General features: G+C 42.6%; 4 protein-coding genes across 6 annotated transcripts in view; 1 reads left to right on the forward strand and 3 right to left on the reverse strand.

Annotated features, from left to right (window-relative positions):
* Positions 1-1,790, reverse strand: part of LOC143353240 (uncharacterized) — a 30,354-nt gene extending 28,564 nt beyond the window's left edge. The window contains 1 exon segment of the mRNA XM_076786404.1: positions 1,624-1,790. Within this exon segment, the coding sequence (XP_076642519.1) occupies positions 1,624-1,641 (18 nt within the window). The 5' untranslated portion in view covers positions 1,642-1,790.
* A 1,619-nt stretch (positions 1,791-3,409) lies between these two features.
* On the reverse strand, positions 3,410-6,419 carry LOC143353245 (uncharacterized). 2 transcript variants are annotated; one of them, XM_076786411.1, is made up of 3 exons: positions 6,268-6,419; positions 4,444-6,032; positions 3,410-4,270 (listed from the first exon to the last, which is right to left on the reverse strand). In XM_076786411.1, the coding sequence occupies exons 1-3, from the start codon at positions 6,280-6,282 to the stop codon at positions 3,634-3,636; spliced, it is 2,241 nt and encodes a 746-aa protein (XP_076642526.1). In that variant the 5' UTR covers positions 6,283-6,419; the 3' UTR covers positions 3,410-3,633. The 2 variants fall into 2 exon arrangements, with proteins under 2 accessions (XP_076642526.1, XP_076642525.1); XM_076786410.1 differs by having other exon boundaries at positions 3,410-4,273.
* Positions 6,420-7,719: 1,300 nt separating this feature from the next.
* Positions 7,720-24,493, reverse strand: Ir8a (Ionotropic receptor 8a). 2 transcript variants are annotated; one of them, XM_076786407.1, is made up of 16 exons: positions 24,217-24,493; positions 14,649-14,801; positions 13,799-14,002; positions 13,555-13,721; positions 13,097-13,288; positions 12,523-12,693; positions 12,259-12,456; positions 11,624-11,845; positions 11,237-11,336; positions 10,998-11,175; positions 10,477-10,660; positions 10,265-10,386; positions 9,858-10,005; positions 9,605-9,774; positions 9,111-9,232; positions 7,720-8,940 (listed from the first exon to the last, which is right to left on the reverse strand). In XM_076786407.1, exons 1-16 carry the CDS (start codon positions 24,491-24,493, stop codon positions 8,660-8,662), a joined length of 2,889 nt encoding a protein of 962 aa, XP_076642522.1. In that variant the 3' UTR covers positions 7,720-8,659. The 2 variants fall into 2 exon arrangements, with proteins under 2 accessions (XP_076642522.1, XP_076642524.1); XM_076786409.1 differs by lacking the exon at positions 24,217-24,493 and adding an exon at positions 17,431-17,848.
* A 1,391-nt stretch (positions 24,494-25,884) lies between these two features.
* LOC143353246 (uncharacterized) overlaps positions 25,885-26,146 on the forward strand; it is an 82,407-nt gene continuing 82,145 nt past the window's right edge. Inside the window, exon 1 of the mRNA XM_076786412.1 lies at positions 25,885-26,017. Coding sequence (XP_076642527.1) covers positions 25,924-26,017 — 94 coding nt within the window. The 5' untranslated portion in view covers positions 25,885-25,923. The remainder of the gene's footprint in view (positions 26,018-26,146) is intronic.

Raw genomic sequence — 26,146 nt, forward strand, 5'->3', positions numbered from 1 at the left:
TGTCATTGAAGACTGGTTTATCAAGCCTGATTATTATGTACATTTATTTTGTTATGGAAAGTGTTAAACATCGATCATGTCTGTCGGCAGTAAAACGTCAGAAAACTCAAAAGGTGATTAGTCCATTTGGCTCGTGCCTTGGCCTGCTCATATAATCAAAATGTTGTGTGTTGCATGCATCGTCTGAGTTCTGAAATAATCTTAAAATAGCTTTGAGTTCAAAGAGTTATTCCTTCGCGTAAAGCAGAATATTGACTGTATGAAATTAATGAAAAATTTCTGTTCATTTCATAAAATATCATCCTTACACAATTTTAGTTCGATGATAATTAATTTCAAAACTACTTTATATTACGCTACATTTCCTAGCAACAACACAGCAGATACAAAAAATCACAGGTTTTTCCATCTATGTCTGTCAAAAGTCTGTTTTACAAAAGCGATTCGTAAAAATTCGTTCTCTCTGTATTAAAAATGTCACATAGTTCGGGAGGATATCTAAAATACCAACAGGCCTTTGTCAATGTGTCCAATCTCCAAATAAACACTGCTATAAAACATATTAAAGAATTCACAAAAAAAAAAATTCCTACACACCTAACGTACTAATCATTCAAACAAACAACAAAACAAAAGATCTTCGAAACGTCTGCAAACCTATAGTCATCCCAAAACCATCTCGATTTCTTATCAAGAACAGAACGTGTAATAAAACGGGATATGTCTATAACAACACAATGTTCGCTTTATCGGATATCAAGTTTCGCTGATATCTTCACGCTCCTATGAAACGTATTTGTAAATTGCCTGGCGAAGAGGACCTGTCCAGATCTTTGCTACCTTTTCAGGCTGTTACCTTTTGCTCTTCGCGAATTTTCCAGCGATCTGAAGACTTTCCTCCTCCACACGTTGACTGGCATCGTGTCACCCATATTTGGGCGAAGGAGTCATATCTCGAGATTGCCTTAACCCCTTGCACTACGGTTTATTTTACAGTTTCAGTGATTAGAACCTTTTTTTGTAATTCGTAATTTCCTAAAAAAAGGAGAAAATTTATATCCATTGTGCTGTTCAATAGCTGTACAGTAACAACGCCAAAATAGAATTTTATTTCGGTTTGAAGGAAATTAATAACAGACATATGTATTAGACTCTGTACAGTATCTTCATCACGAGTATGACTCGATATTGTAGGGCAAGGGGTTAATACCTAACCCATATTTAGCTGGCTGATCATTTCTCGATACTCAACAATTCTACCGTGGTAGATTACGGTCTGCGAAACGTAAGACGATCGAAGAGGTAATTAATTTCATTTTAGGCGAGTATTGTTGGGTGACCGATCAACGTGGTAACATGGTGGTCATCGATGACCAGTGGAATTACTTGGAAATTATTTTATTAATGCTGAAATCGACTAGATCATAATGTAAGGTGTGAACTGTATTACCAAGTAGCTGATCATTGTTATTAACAACTATTCTGTGAAGATTTCACAGAATCTATTTCTGTAAAATAGACGAAACTTGCGCGAAACGTATAAAATTCGTGTAGCCGTCAACGTGTTAAGGGGTTCGAGGGGTTGCAAAAGAGGATCGAAGGAAAAATCGAGTCTTACCCCACGACCGTCGACGTGCTCATGTCGGATAGCCTTCTGGTATCCGGTGGACGATACTCGTGCCGCTTTCCACCAGCCGATAGGAACCGGTTCTCTCCTCTCCTCTGCTCGTGGCTCTGTCCCTCGAGGTCCGAGTTTGTCGTGTTCGAGGAGGTGGAAGGTACTGGATATGTGGAAAGGGACGAGCAGCACCGATGCCGACACTAGCGCGCGCCCGCTGCTACTGCGGCACAGAGATCCCTTGGATCGTGGATCACGCTCCCACCCGGCCGCCATTGGATCTTCTTCTTTGCTTGCTGACCGCCGATGGCGCGTTTGCTCGAACAACTGCCTCGGTTCGAGAGATACCTGCCTTGATCACCGGTCTCTCCCATCTCGAAGACCCGGATCTCAACTCGCGTTCAACCCCCATGAAACGCACCTTTTTTACTTCCCAGTTAGTTTACAGTCGTATTAACATCGTAGGTTATCGGTAGACTGTGGATCTTCAGGAAAAATTTGTTTACATTTATTGCAGAACGCAGGAACCAAATAGGAGTTTATTTCTCCGTCTAGTAGTTTTAGTAAACTATAAAGAATTTGTTTACCCTTAGCACCCGAATAGCGGCTCTGAGGTGTCACTAAAAGGTGCTACAGCATTATTGAAAATGTCGTTTACATTAGTAGATTTGCTTGTTTTTAATTGCTCAACATTTAAGTTTCGTATGCACAAAATGAAAAGGGTCAATTTTTGCTTGAATATTTTTGAACCTGGTTTCCCACCGGAAATAGTCATTGAAATTATACAAATTTTTAATGCACTCTGTCCAATTAATATACTCTATCCAAGCATTTATTAAAAATTGCACATAGTCTGAATAAATGATCGTTTGGTGCTCGATAGGTCTAGTGTTAGGCTACTTTCCAATGTTTCCCTTAAAAAGCAACTACCAAAAGACGTAAAATTATGCAACTTTCGGCTTCTTTTCGTTCTGCACGTGCATAAACTCGCCAAGCATCGCGGAAACCACTTCCCCAAGGTAGCGGCGCACAGTGGCCCCAATCGACGAATTAGGAGGAAAAAATACTATTGTATTTTTATGTTCACTGATACGTGTTTTTTGTTACCTTTTATTTTTAACTTTTTTCCTCCTAATTCATCGATTGCGACCACTGTGCGGCGTCGCGTCGCGCCGAGGCTTCCAGGCACACCATTCCCTCTCCTAAGCGAGAACAGGCGTGTTACGCGACACTAGAAAGCAATATTCGTTCCAGCTGATGGACACCGTGCCCCGAGAAAACAATAACACCGATCAACGTGCCTGGTGGTTTCTTGTCGGACAAATGAACCTGGTAGAAAAACAAAGTTTCTTGATCTGGGTATTACGATTTTCTATCGATCGCGGTGTTTCCGTTGGCTACCGTTGCCCAACCATGACGCAAAACATAGATTGCCTTTAGGAACAAAGAGTATAACGCGTATCGTCGCTTTCTTCACGCGAAATTCCAACGAGAATGCCATTCTTTTCTTTTTTTCTAGACAAAAACAGAAACACCGCATGACTCGTTTCGCAAAAGATCTTTGGCAATGTATATCTATGAGCCGGCAACGAAGTCGCGATTAATCGATTACGATATTTATTGGCAGTAGATGGTTGTAATGCTTCGCGACAGGTCAATTTCGATCGCTTGAGGAAATAATTCAAATCTGTTCAACAATTGGGGAAGAAACAGTTTAATTGTATTTAACGATACAGCTTAAACACTAAATAACGCTCGCTGCTACTTTTCACGTTCTTAATTAGTTCTACTCTGTGATTTAATTGGTCTCTATTCTTTACTTCCTGTGTAAGAACTTGGATTGGGTTCAGGAAACGCTAAAAGCATTTTGTCCGGGACCAAAGGTACATTTCTCTAAATGTATTCATTAAATGCGTACAGTTTTCCCGAAAAAAATTCCAAAAGTTCGCACACGATCTGAACAAGAACGCAGTCTTCTAATTTTCCCGGGACGCTGCAATTAATTGTTTCTCTAATTAATTTTTACCGGCGCCATAAGACTTATCAAACTCCTGTTCATACTCAGAGCTCTCCAGCATGTATGCTGGAAGCGTGAACCCTAGGACCTTGTCATAAACAGGCCTAGTCTCAGCAACATAAGCATAAGCATCAACTCCCTTCGCTTCATCCTCAGCCTTCTGCTCACCTGGGGAGTCTTTTCTCGCGTGATCTTCAGTAGCAGCCGCGTGGGAGTCCAAGGGAGCATCATCCATTCTTCTGTCGATGATATACGACCTGGGTACCTTTTTGCTGGGTTCAACATCCTCTGTAGACTCAGTTTTCTCGGACTTGTCAGGGTCCGAGTCCTCGGTGGTAGCAAACGCGCACTCTTCTTGCCGGAAACCTTTTTCGTCGACACATTGGTAGCAGGTCATCTTGTCGCGCATCAGCTTCTTGCAGTTGGACCTGTCCTCCTTCTGGAAGTCCTGCAGGAACTTCCTGATCTCGGCCTTTTTCTCGAACGCGTCGTAGAAACGCGATTCCCCTGGCGATTTTGATGATGGCTGTTCTTTCACTTCCGGTTTCGACTCGCTGCCAGATCGGAACTCGTGATAGCCCTTTTTAGAGTTGTCGTCACTGCGGTCCACCTTCTCGGGTCTGGATCCGTAGGACCTGCTGACGTTAACGTATTCTTAGCACAGGATTTACTAAAATTCTGTTTAAACGTGCAAGCATGAACAAGAGGAAACGCAGAGGAAAAAATTGACACAGTGGTTGGTACTAGAAGAACCAAGCCTTGAACGCTAATGACGAGTTGAACAATGAGAACGAATGAATGAACAGACCTGTCGAAGTAAGGCTCCCTGGACTCGCTCTTCTCAGTCTGCTCCGTGGACTTGTCCGAGGATTTGTCTTCGTCCTTCGTAGGACTCCCAAACGACTTGGACTTGCTATAGACGTACTTCTTCTCGTTAGGCTGGTACTTGTACGAGCACTGTTCCGAAACCGCTCCAGTTTTCGGATCTTTACACATCGTGCAAGTCATGGAATCCTTCTCGACCTCTTTGCAATTACTAGGTTCGATGCTTTTAGCGATCCTCTCGGATTCTGACTTGGACTTTTCATAATCAGAAAGATAGCTCTCTGCGTCCTCTGACTTCTGATACCTGGCACTGGGTTCTTCTCTATCTTTAAAGTAGCTGGACCCAGACTTCTGATAGAACTTCTCAGGACTCGAATACTCGCTGCTGTAGTCTTTATACTCCTCGGGCTTCTTCGAATAGCTACCTTTATAAACGGGCACCTGCGTACTTGAAGAATAGTCTTCGGAAGGAGTCTGTTTATTCCCAAAGCTCTTGGACCTGGTGTACTTGTAGACCTTGTCGTCAGGCTGATAAGCGTAGGAGCACTTTTCGGAGCTAGATCCTGTTTTAGGGTCCTTGCAAACCGTACAGGTCTTGGAGTCCTTCTCCACCTTCTTGCAATTAGGCTCTGAAGCTTCCTCGCTCAATTTCTCTTTGTCCTCTTTCTCCGATGAAGTTTCTCTCACTGGTTTCTTGTCGGTATACTCCTTGCGCTCCCTATCATTGTCCTCATCATCCTTATTCTCAGGGTTCTTGTAGGAAGCAGACTTGCTATAGGCGTACTTCTTCTCCTCCGGCTGGCTGACATAAGAGCACTGCTCGTACTTGCCGTTGCTCTTCTTGTCCCTGCAGACCATGCAGACCATCGTGTCCTTCACCACCTTCTCGCACTCTTCGTCTTTCATCTTGTACTCTGCTGGAACATCCTGCGTGGAATCCGAAAAGATTTTTTCGTTGAATCTATATTGATTACTCAGGTCACCGTATCTGTCTCTTGGGGACCTCTTGAAGCCCGACAGAGCTTCTTCAGCGTTGGATCGCCTGAACCTGAAGCCTGAGGGTGGTTCCAACACCTTCTCGATATTGCTAGTCTCTGATAGAGGCTGGGACACGTAGGAACACTGTTCATAGGTAGCTCCATTCTTAGGGTTTCTGCATTTGTAGCAAACCAGGCTGTCCTTTGCGTTTTTGTCCCTGTTCGCCCGTTTAGACGTGCTCTCCTGGCAGTAAGGCACTCCGGATTTTAGAACGATGTCCTTGTACAAGGAGGAGTCCTTTTCTCTGATCGTGTAGACTGGTGAGATGATCTTCTTGAAGTTCTTGTCCTCTCTAGGCTCCTTCTTGAAGGACGGCGAGAACCATTCTTTTGGACGTTCGTAGGAGGATTCGTAATCAGATTGTCTCTTCGTCAACGACGAGAATGGACTGTAGGACGACAAGTGCTCGGAGGATGCGGAGTCCGGGTGGTCATCGCTGATCCAGGAGTGGTCACGAATGGGGAACGAGTCGAACAGGGCGGGGTTGAACGCTGCTTTTGCTGAGACCAAGATGGTCGCCAAGGTGAAGCACACCTGGAATTTGTAAAGAAATGTTTCTCTTCAAAATTAATAGCACAAATAGAGTGCATAGTCTAGAAAAAATATAAAGAGCAAAGATTGCACGATATAATGGGAAAGAGAAAATAAAAAGACGACGTGAAAATTAAAACAATGCGATTTCACGTATAGAAACATAAACGTAATAGAAAAATGTGTATAAGTGAAGAAAATACAGAAAATTTCACTAAATAAACGAGATTTTGTGGACCTTGTAGGAGGCCATGTTGCAAGTCCGTCGATCCAGAAGCAAGTTTCCGGTTCCGGTTCGGAGAGTCACATAACTTCCCCATGAAGTGATCTCGGCTCCGTTCGGAGAGCCTATATATTGATTTGGGGACTCGCCCCACCATCTTGTCAATGATCCAGTCGCGAGCATCGGAAAGATTTGAATCAGAGACCGTAAAACTGTACTGGGAGTTGTTTGGCTGATAAAAGTATCATTTTTGCCTCATTAAAAGCAAAAAGGGCAATTGTGGCTGCACGCAGGCACCTGGCACACCTGAAGTGTCCTTTTACTGGGAACTTTCTTATACGCCATTATAAAAGAGGCTTGGGAGGTCTGATATTTAGAAGCGTTTGATACAGTTTTATATATTCATAAACATGTGTTACAGTTTTTCTGTTCAATTCCTTCACATGCTTTCACATGCCATTATACTATACTGTTATATAATTTCTTCTTCGTTTTGAGGATTGGCAAACCCCAAACCCTAATGTGAGCGGCAGAATTTAGATTAGGTATTGTTATACATTAACACTTTGACTGAAAGGTAATTGAAAACTATAAAATCTTCCATAAAATTAAGGTATTTAATGTATTTAGTTAAATCAAAATTGAAAAATTCAAATGTATACACTGAATTTTGTACACTGACACAAATTTGTACACTGAAAATTACGGTAGAAATTACGATAAAATTACTAACAAATAATTCCTGGCGGACTCAAACACTCAAAGTGTTATTTACGAGGGACACTGACTAATTAGTAGACTGAGGGTGATAAATATTGACAAAGCAGAGCACAAACGATAAAATCATTAGAAAAATGTAAGAAACTAGACACGTTGTGTTTAAACAATTAACATTACCAATAAAAGAAATAGATTTCGAATGTTCGAAAGCAAAGGAACTCGGAACAATCGTCGTTCTTCTTGCTGGCACCTTGTTAGAGGATAGTTAAAGGATTTGGTACTCCGGCCCGACGGTTGCGGTCTCGTGGTTCGTGGTTTTCGCAAATTGGGTAAAAGGGCGGTGTCGAATCCGTGACTATGGCAAAACGTCGCGGATCGAAACGACACAGCCGAACGATCGCTGTCTTTTCGCTTTCGTTCGCGCGATTTCGTTGCAGTTACGATTAGAAAAAAAACTCCCTGGTGTCTGTCAATATGATCGATTTCAAACGAGCTGTCGTTACGTTGAATAAAAGAAATTCTGATCCGATGGTAACGAGAAATCGACAGACTTTCCTTTGACTGCAAGAAAATACTGATTTTCATTCTTCGTGTCAATCCTGCACTACAATATTTGGGCGCGAAGACAGCAACGGTAAGGTACAGACTAGAATTTTATTAATTTAGAGCCGGAAGAAATGAAATGAAATATTCAGCAAAAGTTTATTTCAAATGTTTTTAATTGTTTGATCTATCTTCGAACCGAGTAAATTTTTAACTGTGAATGCTTACGAAACACATGTGAAATCGGGACAATGAAAATTGTATCGTAACAAAATAGAATACGCTTTATACCGAAATGAATTCTACCGAGAGATCCATTGAATTTGAGAAAATCTCAAGAATTTTCAGTCCGAGAGGTTGCACCTATGATCGGTTTCGTAACGATCGATACGAGATTGTTTCCGGCAGTTTGGGAGAGGCGTGAAGAATCAGGGAAACAAGCGGTCGACATCGGCGTTGTGAAACAAGTGAAAGACACCAACTATATACAAAATTCATTCGCGCTCTCGTTGTTCTGTGGTAATGTTTATTATCAACGCCCAGCTTGTCGAACATGATCTGTACAGAATAAGATATAACGAAAAAATATAATCAGATGAAACGTATTTAACATAAATTTTCTTCAAAGTTAAACTTTGTTTTTTTGACATTTTTGGGAAACAAAAAGGTTAAGTTCCTTTCACCTTGTATCAATTTCCGATTGTGATGAAGTAATAAGAGTCCAAAGTTGGGCGAATTCACTCTAGGAAGCTTCTGAATGAATATGTCACATTCCTATTATAAAGACACCAAAAATCCCTTATAAAAGAAATTACTAAAATACATTACTCAAAGTGTTTGATTAATCAATAAGCAAGATGTCTGTCGCCATTAATGTACCAAGAATATCTGAACTGTAAATAATGAGATTTTAGAAAGTATTCAATAGCTCGATCACTAGGCATCCACGATTGTTCTCAAAATGTGGATTCCTGATGAAACATTTTTATTGCGTGACTAAAGTGTACAAGAGTCGGCCGATGAAGTGTGTCAACGTAGAAATGGACTTTTCGTTTCATTCCTATTTTCGTAAACAAGTGTTTTGCAGGTTGTCGACCCGCGTGAAAGTCCGTGGTCTAACGATCTTCGCGTGCTCATCGAACGATCACTCTTTGAAGGGAATCTGTCGCGGGTAAACGGAAATGTGTGACACGCGAAGAGGGTTCGTCGGTTTTTCGAAAAACGCGTTGGTCGGCGCGGGTTTCAGCTGCAGCTTCGACATCATATTCTGCAGCATCATTTTCTCGTTGTCGTTGCTCTTCTTTGATTTCTTGTCTTTTTGTTTGTCCGGTTGCGAGTCGTTCTTTTTCCGATAGTACAGCACTTCGCCGGCTAACGTGACCATTGCTAGAGCTAGACCGAAGAGAGTTGCTATGAACACTCCGCCTGCAAAAATGCATTAAAAAATTATTTAAAACGGCACATAAAATTCAAGTTTTTAATTTTAACGTTTAGGGTTAGTAGACTGCAGATTTTATGCTCAAAGAAATACATTTGTCGAATAATTCCTTATGGATGCATCTTTACAATAATCGTAAATTAAAAATATTCTGTACCCAAACTTTCGAGAGTTATGCCTTCGTTGTCATCAGAATCCAAGCACTGTGCCTTCAGCGACTGGTTCCAGTACTTTGACGTTAGGGTCTCGAAGTACCTGTCCTTTTGCAGGTCCAGGATCCTGAGACCGATCAACCAAAATAAATTAAAGTTCGCAGAAAAACATACACGAGAACGCTTTAAAATTACCGTTCAAATGAAATCAGTCTTGCAAAAATGAAATAATGGATAAATATACTTTTCTTCCTTATATACTAAATAAAAATATTTTGCAACAGTAACGTATGCATGTACAAAATTAATTCGTAGCCTTTCCTTTGCGAACTTATTGATTACAAACAGCTAAAATGAATTCTATCCTCCGTCCTGTAAGTGATTAATGAATTTCTAATATGATGATTCAATATGAAAGACTTGGATTGAAAATGAAGTTGCAATTGATTAGGAGAGTCACGAATTAATTTGTGCATTTAATACAGTTCTGAATGGCTACCTTCTGCTAATTTCTTCCTGCAGATGGCTTCCCTGTTGCACAGCGATTGCATAAGGTTGTTCGGCAAACACCTCGCCAACTTCTGTCAGATTGCAGTTCCTCGTTACTTCATACTTGATTTCCGACGAGTCGTGGATGAAAGCGAACTCAGAACCCTCGCTTTCTATCACCTGGAACAGCAGCAAAAACGTCGCCGATTTTTCAGCTGATTTTTCTGATCGAGAACCGATTGACGATCGATGATCGTTCCCACCTTTCGAAAACCCTCCTCCGAACTCTTGACAGGACCAACTTGCATGATCGCTTGCAGGATGTGGCCGTACTGCTCCTTTATCGGGTAGTCCCATACTCGGTACTCTGCTTGGTCGCTGGTACTGTTCAATGTGATCTCTTTCCACACGCTAAACAAATTTGTTGATAACTATTTTCGTTCCGATGTGAGGCGTTAGTTCTAACATGCTTGGGCATCGTTCAGACAATTAGAGATACATTTGTTATTTTATTTGAACGATTTAATTGATTTCGAATGCGAAATCGTTTGATAATGTTTCATTTGAATTTCACAGATGAGGAAGTTCTTTTTAAGATAAGAATAACAAAGTAGTCGATGCTGTTCTTAATTTGATTTTAAAATTTGTTGCCCAGACGAGGTTCACTCACGTGTACAGTTTGAACTCCGCCCTCTTCATGTTCATGAAGTACTGGTGAACGCTCGAATTCGCAAGAACGGTGTAATTTATTCGCGATTGTCTCGCCAGCTGCTCCAACGATTGCACGGGTGTCTATGTTAAAATTCAAATATGGATGAGCACTGTACGATTTAATGAAAAACGAGAATGTTGCTTCTGCGAGGAAATAAAGACGAAACGAACCTGCATCCGTTCGACAGTGAGAAAGGCAGCTAAGTTCGCAGTGAAGGTAGCTAACATTAAGACCACGAAGAGCCAATAGGCAGCCACAAGGGTCCTACTAGACAGAGCTTTTGGAGCTTCGCCTCCTCCTTGAGGCGTGAACGATGTTAGAGCGAACCAAAAGCTCTCTTTCAATGTGAAGTCCCTTGAAAAGAAATTAGTAATCATTTTATGGAGCTTTGAGCTCTGACTTAGCAATCAAATTATGGAGCTTTCAACTCTGAGTCATTAATAATTTGATGGAGCTTTCAACTCCGAGTTAGTAATAATTTGAGCTCTAAATTAATAATGATTTTATGGAGCTTTGAATTTGAGTTAATCATAATTTTATGGAGCTTTGAACTTGAGTTAGTAATAATTTAATGAAGCTGTAAGCTCTGAGTTAGTAATAATTTTACGAAGCTTCGGAATGAAATTACGTACGGGATAGTACTTTAATTAGGACCACTGTCTAAATTATTAGCAGATAGAGCAATTTTTACCGGCAAGGATACGGATAGAGTCGTTTATTGTTTTTGGAGCTATAAGGAGAATACTTGTCGAGGATCCAAATCATCACTGCCGTCAAAGTCAACGCCCCCACGATGCTTAACCAGACTTCAACTTTGAGGACCGTCATGAACTTGAAGAGGGACGGCTTGCGAACGGGTTTCCTCATCACTGGGGAAGAAGAACTGCATTTAATCAATCGTTATGTGTTATTAAAATGATTAATTCCTACCGATTAATATGCCAGACTGCTCGAAATACGGAGCGACGAAGTCGATAACTTCTTCGCGCTCTGATGTCATTGTCAATGATGCTACCACAATGTCCGTCTCCTGTAACAAATATATCTGTTCGTTAATACAATGACAACTTCTAATAGATCAATTTTTATTTTTTCGAAGTTGAGGAATGAGATAGCCTTGCAAATGCAACTCATTGTGCACCGTAGTGTAGACGGTAGCAGGCTCTCAGGGGCTAAAGTATAGTATTCTAATACTATTACTATAGGTAAGTATACTATAACAATATTATTCTATACGTTTTATTATTAAATTAAATTAAATCATTTTAATTAAATCGTTATACCCAGTGAAGGGGTTAATTTTGTGGTCCGACTTACCCCCCTCGCGAGATCACCGATCAAGCCATTCCATTGTCCATTGGACAACTTCTTCCCAAATTGTCTGTCTTCCGGTATAACCAAATCGTAATCGAACTGCATCTCTTCGGATAATTTCTTTATGAAGTCTATGCAATAGCCTTCCCATATTTCCTTCCCATTCTCATCCTTCATCACTTGTCCGGTAGCTGGGTCCAATTTGGCAATTGTCCAGGGAACTGACTGATACAGTTTCAAAACTTACATTACTATAGTACCACGATATCGTACAGCCTTGCAAAATATAAATAAACAAAGTTCAAAACATGTCTATCGATTCAAACCTACAAGGTGTTAAAGCAAGAATCAAAGACTTTGAAGATTTACAATTTCCCAGATGAAAAAGAAAATTTGTCTCGGATAGTTAAATATCGATAACAGAGAAATAGAATTTTATTTCAGTCTAATAGAAATTGATGACATACATATTAAGTAGATTCTGCTTTGTAATCTTCATCACGAGTTAGACACAATTTAAAGACCAAAGTCTTTGACCCTTCTTTTCCAACATCCTGCATGTTCAGTAAAAGTTTTACTTATCAAAAGAGGATGGATGATATCTAAAAGGTTATCGTGATCAAGGATTAATCGATTACAGGTGCAATCCCGATGCGGAAAAATCGTTTCGCAGGCTCAATGCTCTTCCCCTCGAGTTCCTTGATTTTAGTACGCCTGGTCCAAGTAGCCAACTGTTCCAGAGCACCATTCTTCAACACCTCTATATCAATCTCCGCTTTGTATGTGATCAATCCTTTATCTGACCAGTACTCGAACGTGTCGTTTCCTCCTAGTTTCTTCATCCAGAAAATATTCCGATTAATCATTTAGTTAAAATCAATTATAATAACAATTCGACTTACTGCCAGCAAATTTTTATTGAACGCTTCCGAAGTAACGTTCGAGGCTTTTTGAGTTCCGTTCGTCTGAGAACAATGAACTCTTCTTGCAGCCACGCTGATCCCTGTTTTTTGTAGATCACTCATCAGATTCACTATTAGGCCCAACAACCGCTTGAAGTAGTAGTAGAATAGCTATGAAATTAGAAACAATGTTAGAAAGTCTAACTACGGTAAACAAAATTTTTATTCTGTCCATTTGAAAGGAAAAATTAAATTTTCTGTCCTGGAGAAGAGGAAAGATTAAGAGCCAGGATATAGAGGATGATTCGTTTGATCCACAAAATTGATCTATTCGGTATACAGTGAATTCTCGATATATGTCAACAACACGGGTCTGGCCAACGTCGTGTATCCCGCGGTAGTGGGGGTAATTGCGCGACGTTTATCATCGAGGCCTTGGCCACATATATAGAGAAATCACTGTAAAAACTATTTTGAAGAAGGGAAGCAATACGCTCCTGAACTATTTCTTCGTGGCTCAACGAATACATAGAGAATATAAAATAATCTTGAACTAAAAAATTAGTAAAATTACTTGAACATCGGAGGGACAAGTGCAAGTCGGTTCGCCAATCAGTCGACAACAAACTTCCGTTTTCATTGTTAGAACAGTTACAGAAACATTCAGTTGCATATCTCCGGTGATGTACTTCGACTCCTTGTAATTATTGTCGGTGAACACCAGCTTCCAGATTCCATCCCTCTTGACCAACCCACCTATTACAGCCTGCAAAATTTTACCATTTTAATATGAAATTTAAACATTCCATCTGAATTGCAACGTCGCATCAATTAATTTTCTAAATTTATCTCACAGCTGAATGTTCGACTAATAATAAATAAAGGTTTCAAATACTTTAAGGGATGATCCTGCAGGTCAATGTAACTTTCAGATTAACACTAGGTTTACGGAGCACTGAAAGTGGCTATTTTACATTATTTTATAAAAATAACAAGAACGTATCGATCAGCATAACATTTTAAAAATCTCACCGTTCTGAACAGCTCGTCCATTTTCTGCGTGCTCGCATAAACCGCGTAGTACGATGGCGACGGTCTCATGTTTCGTATCTTGGACACAGTCTTCTCCGTGAAGTCGTCGATGACGACCAATCTGATGATCGAGTTCCCGATCAGATAATACAAGCTCTGGTTCAGCTCTGGAAGAATCGGTTCGTTTAACGTGGCAGCCGGGTCGAGGACGATCGCACGCGCGAAATATGACAAGACAACGCACCCCTTTCATCCTCGAAGATCAGACCGACGTCGGTCGCGTTCTTCAACATCAAAAGATCGTCGATCGCCTGCACGTACGAGTTTATCTTGCTATCCCCTCGCTTGTATATGATTCCGTTTTCGTCGGCCACGGTGCGCAGCTTATCCCAGCCGGTCCAGGTCATGTCCAGTATGATAGTGACTCCCTTGAACAAGGCTTCGCACACTGAAAGGCCATTTTTAAGCGTGTAGTCAAAGCAGAGTGTCAGAGGGAACGTTCATGCTTCGATCTTGGTTGGTAGATTCAATTTTAAAATGGTATTGACACTGGAACTACCAGATTTGTTTTTTTGGTGTCACTGAAATTATAGAGATGCTTTTGTCGGAGGCTGTTGAACGAGCTTATTTGTTTGAGTATGCGTTGGGATCAAAATCACAGAGAATATGCAGTCTTAACTTTGCCCCCCTATATCGAATGTGACTCGACATCAGTTTTATTAATTTTCTTTTTATTAGGTGCACGAATTGATTCATTCACACTTTCTTCATTTTTTTGTTCCTTTACAAACACTCAAAAATGATCCGCAAGAAAACTGATAAATCCAGTGACCAATTCGAATTTAAAACAATGTTACGACTGGTTAATTATAAAGACCATAAATTAATTTGTATAAATTTAGTAATACTTAGTAAATTTTAAATAAGATGCTGATCGAAAGTTTTTGGGAACAAAATTGAACAAAATCAGGATTGCAAAGGGTTAAATTCATTGTTCCAGCCAGTAGTTAGAAACTGTACTCCAAAATGTAATTTAGCACGACACGATAGATCTCAAATTAAAAAATGTGTGTTACAGTTGCTGTTTTCTCAACCTTTCTCAAAAGTAACGTCAATGTTGGTCCGATCCACGATGACGAGGGAAACGTTGACAAGAATGACATCGCCTCCGAAATTCTTCTCAGCCTGTGGCACAGCCTCGTTAATCACGGTCTTGATTGGCTCGTCGGACTCCTCTATCACTATCACTGTATCAAAAAATGACACAGAACTGAGCACGATACCTTCGAAAAATATTGTCGAAAAGAAAAAAACATAACAGCTTCACGGGACCCTGAAAAGTACAGTATATATATGTCTCAAATGCCTAGCCGATAAAAGTCCCAGAACTATCCCCACTGCCGCGGGGTATACCTCGTTAGGGGCCAAGAAACTCGAGAGACCTCGGTCGCCGAGAAGTGTAAGGTCACGAGGAACAAAGAACAGTATCTCCTAGCCAATATCCGTGGCTAGACACGTGTTTTGGACATATATCGAGTAAACACTGTATTATGCAGTTTCAGTAGTCACAGTGCGTGGTTTTTGCCCAGAAAGCATTAGCTTATCTTTATGCAGTTTTAGTGTTTGAGACTATTATTAAATATATATCTGAATCGTACAATGTTTTTACACACTATGGAAAAATTTCTATTACCCGGAGACACGCGACTTCGTGACATTCGACTTTTACGATAAATTGCTTTGCACAGTTCGTATCTAATCGTGCATCAATGATCTGCACACGTTGTATCGTCGCATCATAGCGAGAAAATGCACGCTAATCGATGTAATAAATGGCAATAAAATATAATAGTTCTGACAACGCAATTTTCATTTTAATATTACAGTGTTTAACAATTATTTTGCCCTCGGGTTATAATAATTATTGACTATCTTGTTAGTCGATGCTCGCACGTGTCAGCATTTCGCTGCCACCTGTCCCCTCGTATTTCTTTCTATCAGCGTCGATACAATTATTCGTGTCAAGGGCCAGGGACAATCGGTGCAGGAGATTGGGTAACTTTCAGTCAGACGTTGCCCATGAATAATCGAATAATAGTGCGGCAAGTTTTCATATCGGAAACGAATGAAACTTTCATAAGGGCCATCAATGTTTGAGGTGCATAATCGATGAATACGAACGGCTCGCCAATAAACATGCTGACTAATTTTTCTAACGCGTCTTGAAAATGTTCTTTCTGCTAAGATCGGGTCTAATTAATCCGTCAATCGTAATCAATCGTTTACTTATTACTACACTGCATCGAATAGTGGAAACATGACAGAATTTTCATACATCAGTCACAATTTATTAAAATCTATTTAAGAGAGAAATTAATTCCTATTTGATTCCGTAGTTCCTAATTATTCATAAAACTCCTTGTCCAGAGGTACTGCATACTGCTAAACAATGGTTAATTTCTCAATTTTACCTGGACTAAAAAATTATTCTGCAGATTTCTGCACTGTGTCAAAAAATGATTGCACAGGTTTCTATAGGGGGTCAAAAAATTCGTAATTTTCCTATTGTATGTGAACTAAAAGATTATTCCATAGGATTCTATATTGTTAAAAAAATTTATTCGCTTCTTCATCTCGACCGAATCAAAAAATTATTCTACAAGTTTGTAAAGGGTGTCAAAAAATTCTTGACTTTTCTATGCCATCTAAACAATACACGTTCCATCAGACTCAATAAAAGCAATACATTAACCAACAGCGCAAATACCATTTTCACCCACGATGCATTGTCAACCACTCAATCCAAGCGCTCAGAAAAATCCATCATCAACTCGGAAATCAACCGGTGGCTCCCGAGGAATAACAAAAGCAGCTGTATTTAATAAATCAATTTTACAGCGAACCGACGACAACCGGGCAACAAGATATCGGCATCAAACGAGCCACAATAAATCACTGTTATTTAAAACTCTCCACGGGAGAACAGCGTGACCATTACTCGAACTAGACTCGACTAAATAAACAATTCCGGGTCTAGATCGGCATTTTCCGACGAGCGATAAATCATCATCGATCGGCATTTTCTGGCCAGCGATAAATCATCGTCGATCGCCGGCAACACGTTGATGACCATGTGTAAATCGCGCAGCACGCACATAAACACACATGCGATATTTATTTGTCTTACGAATAGAAGAAGCTGAGGATGTCGATAAAAAGTTGTATATTTCAGTTCAAATGGTTGTAAGACTTGTAAAAATTAGGTCTTTTAAAATCGGCTACGGCAATGACTAGTTTAATGTAAAATTTAAGAAACAGTGTATTAGGTAAAGCCGCACGGAGATATTAATACAGTCTTCTGAAATAATATTTTGTTCATTCGCTGTATGTTTACTGTCTCATAACATGTAAACATAACAGTTACCTTTGACAGTTTTAAACATCATATAATAAGACGTACATATTGATTTTTTACTGAAGCATAATTTCGTGTATACAAAAAGTTGTGAGTTTCTCTTATTTTTCAACTATTCAGCGGGGGTATGTAACCCCTTAACCCCTCGACTTATTATTTATTTCTTTTCAATCGAAATCAAAGTCTATGTTGCAGTCAATACGTAGACATTGGAGAGTACATAGGGATACGATAAATAATCATGCATCACCTCCTTCTAAGAAAATAGAAATACCAAAGAAGTTCGAATCATTGCAATCGTAAAATAAATCATAGTACAAGGTATTAAGGAGAGAAAGTAGAACGACTTAATTTGCAGAAGGCGAGCTTGATCGGTGCAGGGTTGCGTTTTGTCTGCAAAGAGCATGACGAATTTGGACTGAAAAGTGTACGTGATTGCGTTAACTATGCCCAGGACTTACGCATGGTCATGGCCGTTTGGCAGGAGGTGGTCCCGATGATGGTGGCGATGACGAAGAAGGCAGCGTGCAGCTTGGTCGCCGACATCCCGGAGAACCGAAGTGGTTGACGATGCAACGAGCAGGTGACGGTTGTATTTCACGGAAACCTGAGTCCAGGGAAGAACCTGGAGGACGACGCCGACGCCTGCGCCGCCGCGACGCCACGCGAAACGCTCGACAGAGTGGTCGGTAGGTTGCTTATGAATATTGCACCGGAGCCCATCAAATCGCGATCCTTCATTCCCCGTGAATGCACATTGCTTACGTGGACGTTCGACTGGGAGCGGAGGCCGCCGGGGACAAAGAAGCCGGCCCCGATGTGACATCCTGCCACGCGAACGTCTTCCACGGGGCATCGATTTATCGGCGAAACCGTCTGTCTATCGCCGTTGCGACCAACCGCTACCAAGGATTCCGTACCCGAAGAAGCGCGACGCGCCGCATGATACGTGAGTCGCGAATTTTCCTTTCGTCTATGACTAACTACCGTGCTTAGGGGATTGAGGACTGCTGGGATATCGATCTCCTGAAATGCTCGTCAAGAATCTATGGGCTCGATTGTTCTTATGGAGAATTGAAATGTTTCGCTCATCGACTGCTAAACAGCTAACCCCCGAAACATCCCGCAAAATTGAAATAATTTTAATCTAAACCGCATAGGTGGATAAAGCTTGTCGCTAGGCTGCGGATCTTTATGCAAAAGCAAGAACTCCCAAATCAGATACAGGAAGCAGAGATTCAATGAAAACGTATTTTTGTTCGGAATTATTGTTAGGCAGAATCGAAGTGTTTAACACGTTGACTATTGCCAAAAAATCTCGAAAAATTACAGTAATTTAGTCATTGTAAAAAGTGCAGAGCTGAAGCTTGTTGATATTCTGCTCTATTACGAGCTCATGGAACTGACGATAAACAAAAACCTGATAAATAAGGGGCAAATAAACTAAGTTCTAGTGTATCGCTAACCCTTGTGTCGGCGAGCAGAACTTTCCACAATGTCCAATCAGTTCGCACACACCTCGGTCCTTGAAACCTTGAGCATGTATTTTTATGCCAAAAATGTCAATCGATATCAAATTATTCATAGCATCGAGATCCAAAATAGTTCCTTATTCTTTACATGGGATTTTTCATTACAGAAGGAAATTTAAACACAACCTACTAGTAGGGAATATTTACCTAAACCTTTATTTATTTAAGAGGTACATTAAAGAAAAGCATAATCCATATAAAATAGATTATAGTAATTGAAGTTATTGTAAGGAATGTGGTACTTTGATATGTCAACCTGGAGGAGGTACTCAACGTCAAAATATCGAGAATGCAATATATCATAGAAATGAAAAATTGCAATAATATTCTACTAATTTATTTCCTTGAGAAACGGTTCCTTGCCCAGCTTTTGCACAAGAGATATTTCTTATTCGACTGAGAAGAAACACACTGGCCGATTTTTAACAAACTTAAAAAGTACATTTCTCCTTCTTAACCCTCCGTATGCTATGCCGGAGTCATTTGTGATACGTCGTTGTGGGGATAAGCTTGAGCGATTGTCAATATGTACAATTTTATTCCGATATAAGATGACGCTTTTTATTTCGAAATAAGAAAATCGTCCCCCTTCTTCTTCTTCGTCCGAAATACGACGAAAGCGGGTCCCGTGCCATCGCCTTATATCGAAAGAAAACTGTAGTGAAATATCGACGTGGGTCACAAATGACTCCGCCATAGGCCTAGAACTCGCAGGAATCCGAGGGTTAAGATAGGAATTTCCAGTAATGATAAATCTCAAGAAGTAAATAGAAACACAATTTTATCCAGATAACGTCAAATGAAAAATAGTGTCCGGAAAGCATACATTCAATGAATAATTACGGTCACCTAACCGTTAAACCATGCAAACTATTGATCGCCTCATCCGGCGATTCTATCGCAAAATAGATAAATCGAGCTCGCGATAAATTTATATAATTGTAATTGTGAATAGACAGACCGGTATCAATGAATTAATCGGCGGCAGCCTTGTTGCAGGCGATGTCACACAGAGTTTCCGACCTGGTTGACCGTTTTCCCGTGCAATAAAATGATCGATACACATATTATTGATTCGCTGCACTATCCGTGTGCAGTCGCATTCGCTTTGGGAACGGGTCCGCGGATGTCTGCAATCTCGGGGTAATCGTTTGCTGAAAACGCCACTTTTCTAATCGATAATTGATTTTATCGCGTTGACGCCGAGCTGTGGAGCCCATCGGGCATTTTCCGTCGAGCTGAAAATTCAATCGGTTCCCCGGCGTGTCGCTATTTTCACGGCCAGGTGAACGATAAACGCTCGTCTGGATCATTCTGGATCGACGGATCGCTTCATCGGACCTGCAGGATTGAGAAAAAAAAACAATAAATGTATAGAGAAGAACAGAAACGGTGGAGAGCAGAGGGTAAAAAAAGGAAAAAACAAAAAGAAAGACACCGGCGATGATAGAATCAGTTTCTCAATCGGTGAATTCTGGCGCGACCGAGGGACCACAGCCGCACCGGGCATCACGTTTTCCCATTATCACTCCTGATCATGGTCTAAGGTTGATTAATTTCCATGGTTGAGGAAACAGTGAATCGATGATGCGCGGTCACAAAGGATAATGACGCAAGGATCGAGATTGCGGCGCAGATGTTCCACCGGCTGGCAGGTGAAGCGAAATGCTTCAATAATCTCGCTCTATTTTTAAATGGACTTCTGATGTCCTTTATGCGAGCGCAATCTTCGGGAACCGTTCGCGTTCTCGCTCGAACTGTGCAAAGTTTCGCAATTTGCCTGCGAAGCACCAGGGATCTTTCAAATAGCCGCTCGTGGATTCTGAAAGCTTCTCCGTGGATCATGAAAGCTCCTTCGTGGATCGTGAAAGCCTGAGCCTATTAATCCTGTGATTTTTGATTTCCAAGCACTTAGATTGATTCGAATGCATTTTAATATTCTAGTTTTAATTTGTCATGGCTCAGCTAAGATTACGTCAAGCTTGAAAACGTCCCAGTTACAAAATTATTAGCAGAAAATGGTGGTAACGTTCATAAACATCGATGATAAATATAGATTAAAGAGTAGAATAGTGTGAGAATCATGAGAAATAAATTATGCTTCAAGGTAGTCCATGTTCAATCCAAGTGGAAAGAGTTATTCGAAGTCAGACGCATTGGCCATGGCAGTTGCATGAGTCAATCTTGCTCGGAAATTGCATGATGCATAAATTGCGGATCTTTCTGTGAAATAAAAAAATTTCTGCATCAATTACAAACAGCAGCCAGATAAACATTGACTTCTCTCCTTAATTATTCTAATAAACTGAAAATAATTCTTAAGCTCCTTCTACTGATCAAAATTGCACAATTTTCTCATCACAAATTCCACGATTTACTGATAAATAAACTGTGGTTGTCCATACTAATGAAAATCTTTTAAAACTACACCTATAAAAAGATCATACAATTACATAATTTTGTATAATTTCTTAAACAATATTCATACAATTCTTCTTCAAAAGCATGTATATTTTATTGATACTTGTTCTAGAATAATTAAATAATTTTCGTTTGCAAAAAGAAGGGTTTGTTACCATTTCAATAAAAGAATAAATAGTGGCACACTGAAGAGGGCGCCACGTTCCACTTGCGCGTTAATCGCTTCGTTTTGATGCACCCATTTCGCCAGCAGATGTCGCCGTGTGTGCACCAAATGCATCTACGAAAAGACGAATCTCAATCGCGGTTCCACACGCTGCATTTCGCTTTATGAATCGACGCATCGTGTTGCGTCACGCACCGCCTTGCATAATACGCTGCAAGATCTTATCGCAACTTACGCGAATAAAGATTGATATGACCAGTTGCGGCGGGTCACTGTGAAAATGGTCGATAATACAGAAATCACCATACCATTCATTTAAATAAATTTCTCCCCTGTTACAACAATACCTCCTTGCTCAAAAGAAGTTCTCCTTGCACTCAATATTAAATCTCGATGAATCTTTTAATCGCATATATTGTAAACGACGCATAAGAACGGTGTCGACCCTTCTTGTCCCACAATGAAATGAGTCATCGCGATCATTCAGGCCGATAAACGCGCCATAAACTATTATTTAGGAACAAAATTCTTTGGACACTAAAACGAAACAAGCGGACGAGGTCTTTCTTGTTCGAAATTATTTTCTTTTATGCGTTCTGGCGTTTTATATTTATCCTGACAATGGTTTACATCGATCTTCAACGAGAGCTTTCGGATCAGGATTGTTTTATTTCACTCGTCATAAGTACGGCCACAAATTATCCTTCTTTCAACGTTTCAGGCTCTCGAGTGGATCGTAAAGGGATGTTTGAAAAATATGCGCGGAACGGCAGTTAAAGCGGCGGCTTTTCCGCCGCGCTGACGTATTCCGTCCCAAGGGGCTCGGTATATTTTTCTTGCATAATTTAGTTCACCAGACGCTGCAGTTCTTTTAATCGCCGCCAATTTTCACCCTAAAATACTGCTCCAGTTTCATGGAATATGGAACGAGCGGCGTTCGACGCTCCCGGCGATTTTTCTCCTCGCACGTGTCCCATAACCTTCGAGCCATAACATCGCGCCGAATTTAACCCCTGCAGGTACATGTCCTATTAATACTCTGTAAACTAAACTGGAACAAACTGGACAATCGACTGGGAAAAATAAATTTATTTTATAACTGGAAGAAACATAAATAATGAGAAAGGTTAGCTGTTGGGTCACACTTATGCAAATGTAACAGTAGCCCATTACCTCCGACTACAAAGTATTACATTGGGAACACTTTGAAGATTCTGTAAAAATGGGCTGAAACACTTTTGGATACATAGTTGCAATTACACTGGGATAATAAGAGATCTAGGCTACCACAACGAGGTTAAAAAGTATGAAAATCACTAAGGACTTCCAAGGGAACAGAAATAGCAAGACCAAGGTGATTTGTCGGTCATCAACACCCGCACGAGGGCAATTACCATCGAAGTAAAATGATTCGGGGCGATTCACCCCATAATTCACTTGGATACGATCTAATTTATACTGGCGCAGATATCGCGATTGCATTAAACCGAGCAGACTCTTCGGCAAACACACGCGAGATCGCGAGAGACAGAGAGAGAAGCCGGTCGATGGATACAAATGGGTACAAAGGACGAATTAACTCGTCCTCTCCGATTAGCAGGTTAACTAGCGTTACCGGGGACACATTCGGCGATAGGACACGGGGCCGTGTGCGAGAGCGGGAAAAGCGAGAGGAGATGCTAAGAGAGCCGACAAAGAGAGGAAGAAGAGAAAAAGCGGCGTGCAAAGAAGCGCGTGCACTAGAAACGAAACGCACGCGTCAAAAAGTATTACAATTTCACGCACGAAAAGCTTCGACGAAAGGTTCGTGGAACGCGAACGAGTGCAACGGATCCACGGGCGTGCGCTGGAGGCGTGCGGGTACCTCGGGTCGGGTCGGCAGGAATCGGACGGGTTCGGGCGGGTGGCCGAAATGTGGGTACAGTGTCGGGTAGATGGACTTTTTCGCGCAACCCGGCGAAAACGGTCCGGTACGTCCGTTCATGAGAGATTATCGTTCATGGAATCATAGAGGGATACAATTTAGAATGATCTACCCGCCCAGAGCGATGGAAGATGAGATTCGGGGATGTCGGGTAGAAATTCGGAAGCGGGTAGAACAGGGTAGAGGATCTCGGAGCGGGAGGCAGGAAGGAAAGGATGGAAGGTAGGAAGATAGGAAGGAAGGAAGGAAGGAAGGAAGGAAGGAAGGAAGCAAGGAAGGAAGGAATGGAATTTTATTCAAGAAGCGCACTAATGCGGGAAGTCCGAGCTCGGCGATTTCCGGACGCGATCGGCTGTTTCCGGCACGGCGGCCCTCCCGAACTAAACCATTCATTCGAGAGAGCGAGAGGCGATGGTTAGACGAGGAGGGGGCTAGGAAGGTGGGTAGGCGCGAGTGAAACGGTTTCAGGTGCGAGTGGGATAAACGGCCACGGGCGAACACGAGCGAGTGAATGAGAAAAGGACGAAGGGGAAGGGCAGGAGGAAAGAAGGAGACGGAAAGTGGCTAGGCGAGAGAGAAAGAGTAAGAGAGCTCGAGGGAAAGGGGGTGCGAGGAGAGAATACGCGAGAGAGGTAGGCACGGCCGATCCGAGAAGGCTGGGTAGACGGGTAGGTTGGCAGGCAGGAGTAAGAAAGCGAGGCATAGCAATACTGACTACATAGCAGCAGTCAGACTGGCCGGCCGCGCTGTAGTTCGCGGAGCACTCCTAGCGAATCGACAGCAGATGTGGCCAGTTAACTCGGCGCTGTGCGCTCGTCCGGAGTACCGTGGATTTCGATGCACCGACCGAATACGAATGCAGTGAACTCGCCAAGCAGCTAGTCAGCCGCCAGCAGAAGCGACAGCGACAACGACAACGACCGTAGCTGACGAGCTTTGGTGACCCTCTGCGTCGAGGGCCTCTACGGTGGAGGATGCGAGCTGACACGAGTCGCGACGACTGATAACGAAAACAGAGTAACACACTGGGTAGACAGACGGGGCGGATACATCGACGGCGTGCAATGGACAGGTGACAAAAGGTGTACGAGGGCTGCGCAGAGACGATCAATCGGATGGTGTGGACACACACAGAAGAGGAAAAGAAAAATCGAATGGAACAGTCGGTCGCGCGCCACCACCAAGAACGCAGTGACCGTCGTACCTGTCCGTCGGTGGCCGAAGACTTGTCCCGATCGCGAGTCGGTAGTGATGTGGCAACGTTGCCGGTGGTTCGCGAGCGGAGGAGTCAGTCGTCGCTCGACTGTTCTGTCGTAGTCCGTGTTTGACAGTGCGGTGCCGCTGCCGATATAACTCGCGAGACGGGGCCCGTCAAGGGCCCACGAGCGAAAACACCGCCGCGGTGTGTCACGATGACAGACTCGAAAGGGCCTCGATCGAGCAACAGCAACAACAACAACCGTAGCACAGGTATCATCCATACCGGGATAATCCGAGAGACACGTCGCACGTTGCTGTACTACGACAGACAGCCCGTGCTCCTTGTGTAAAATAGTTCACGGGAGTGGAGAGAGTCGATCGAGTTCGCTGGTTGGCTCTCGCGGGAGGTAGTAACAGTGCCGAGCCGTATAATCACAGTGTGTCGTTTTTTTTTTTCGTATCTCTCTCTCTCCCTCTTTCTCTCTCCAACACAAAAGAGTGAGAGCCGGTCGTCGCCGTCGCCGTCACCATCGTCGTCGTCTTCGTCGGTTGGTTACTTTAGTGTTCTTCAGCGTGGAACACACACCGGAGTTCCTAAAAGTGCGCCCGCGCGTTCTATACGCGTATACGGTCGCGTCTGGCCGAGCGTCGAGGGACGAATGAGTGCGTGAATCGTGACACAACACGAGCGTGTACGGACACACGGCGAGAGAAAGAGAGAGATAGAGGGAGAGGGAGAGGGAGATAGAAAAGTCATTCGGTCTCGTGTCTCTCTCGCTCTTTTTCTCTCTCTGTCCGCCACTCTCGCGTAGTCGAACTTTACGCCGTCGTACACGCTTCGGCTCCCCACCCCGTCGGCCGTGAGACTGTTCCTTTCTCCCTCTCTCTCGCGCACCGGGGCCCATTTATCTATCCCACACCAGTGCTTGTGGCAGTGTGTGTCTCTCTCTGTGCGTGTACATATATATATACATATATATATATATTTGTGTGTATATCGCGCGTCTGGCTCTCGCGCGGTCTACCGACATTCCGTTTCTCTGTGTGTGACTGCCAGGAGTTTTCACTGGCGCGACACGGCACGCGCGCACGCACGCACGCATCGGGCGCAACACACGAGACACACGACACGTAAACGAAACCGGCCGCTGCCACTACCACCGCAACGCGAGAAGGCAAGAGGGAGAGAGACAGAGATACAGAGAGCTAGAGAGAGAGAGAGAGAGAGTTCAGCCACGGGAGTGTCAAAGATCCGAGGAAAAATCACGGGCATGGGAACAGTGTGTGCCGCGGACTGAAAAACAGTGCGCGAACGACCGGTTGTCCCGTGTTACAGCCGCGCGGTGAATCTTTTTCGCTCGCCTCCTTGCATTTCGTCCCCGGTTTTCGCGTGTGTGTGCGCGCTACGGGCCTCTCTCCGTGTGTCCCTTTTACCCGAAGGAGGAAGAGAGGTTAGGTTAGGCTAGGACATCGCGCACGGACATACACACCGGTACACGAACGCGCGGCGCGGCGGTTCACACACGTTCTCTCCCTGTCTCGCTCTTCTCTTCGGTCTCCTCCTCCAACCCTCCCCCTTCCTTGTCTGGCGCACGCGAAGAGGAACGCAGCAGACACACGAGAGAGAACCGAGCGAACACCAACACCAACACCAACAACACCATCGCACACGCCAGCCCAGGACAATCGGGGAAAGAGAAGGAAAACACAAATGCCGATCGCCGGTGGAATTCTGGTCGCTGGAACCGCGGCTCATTGCCTGTCTTCCGCCGCTGGCATGCTTCGATTCCTCGCTAGACTTTCAGGTTAGCACGCAATCATCTCTTACAATGCCTCGTTGAAATGTTCCGCTCGTATTCCGCGCCGTTCTCGATTATACTCTATGTACATATACGTATATATATATATGTATAGTATATAAACTTGGCTATGTG

The sequence above is a fragment of the Halictus rubicundus genome, chromosome 4, assembly GCF_050948215.1.
Source record: "Halictus rubicundus isolate RS-2024b chromosome 4, iyHalRubi1_principal, whole genome shotgun sequence".
NCBI lineage: Eukaryota > Metazoa > Arthropoda > Insecta > Hymenoptera > Halictidae > Halictus > Halictus rubicundus.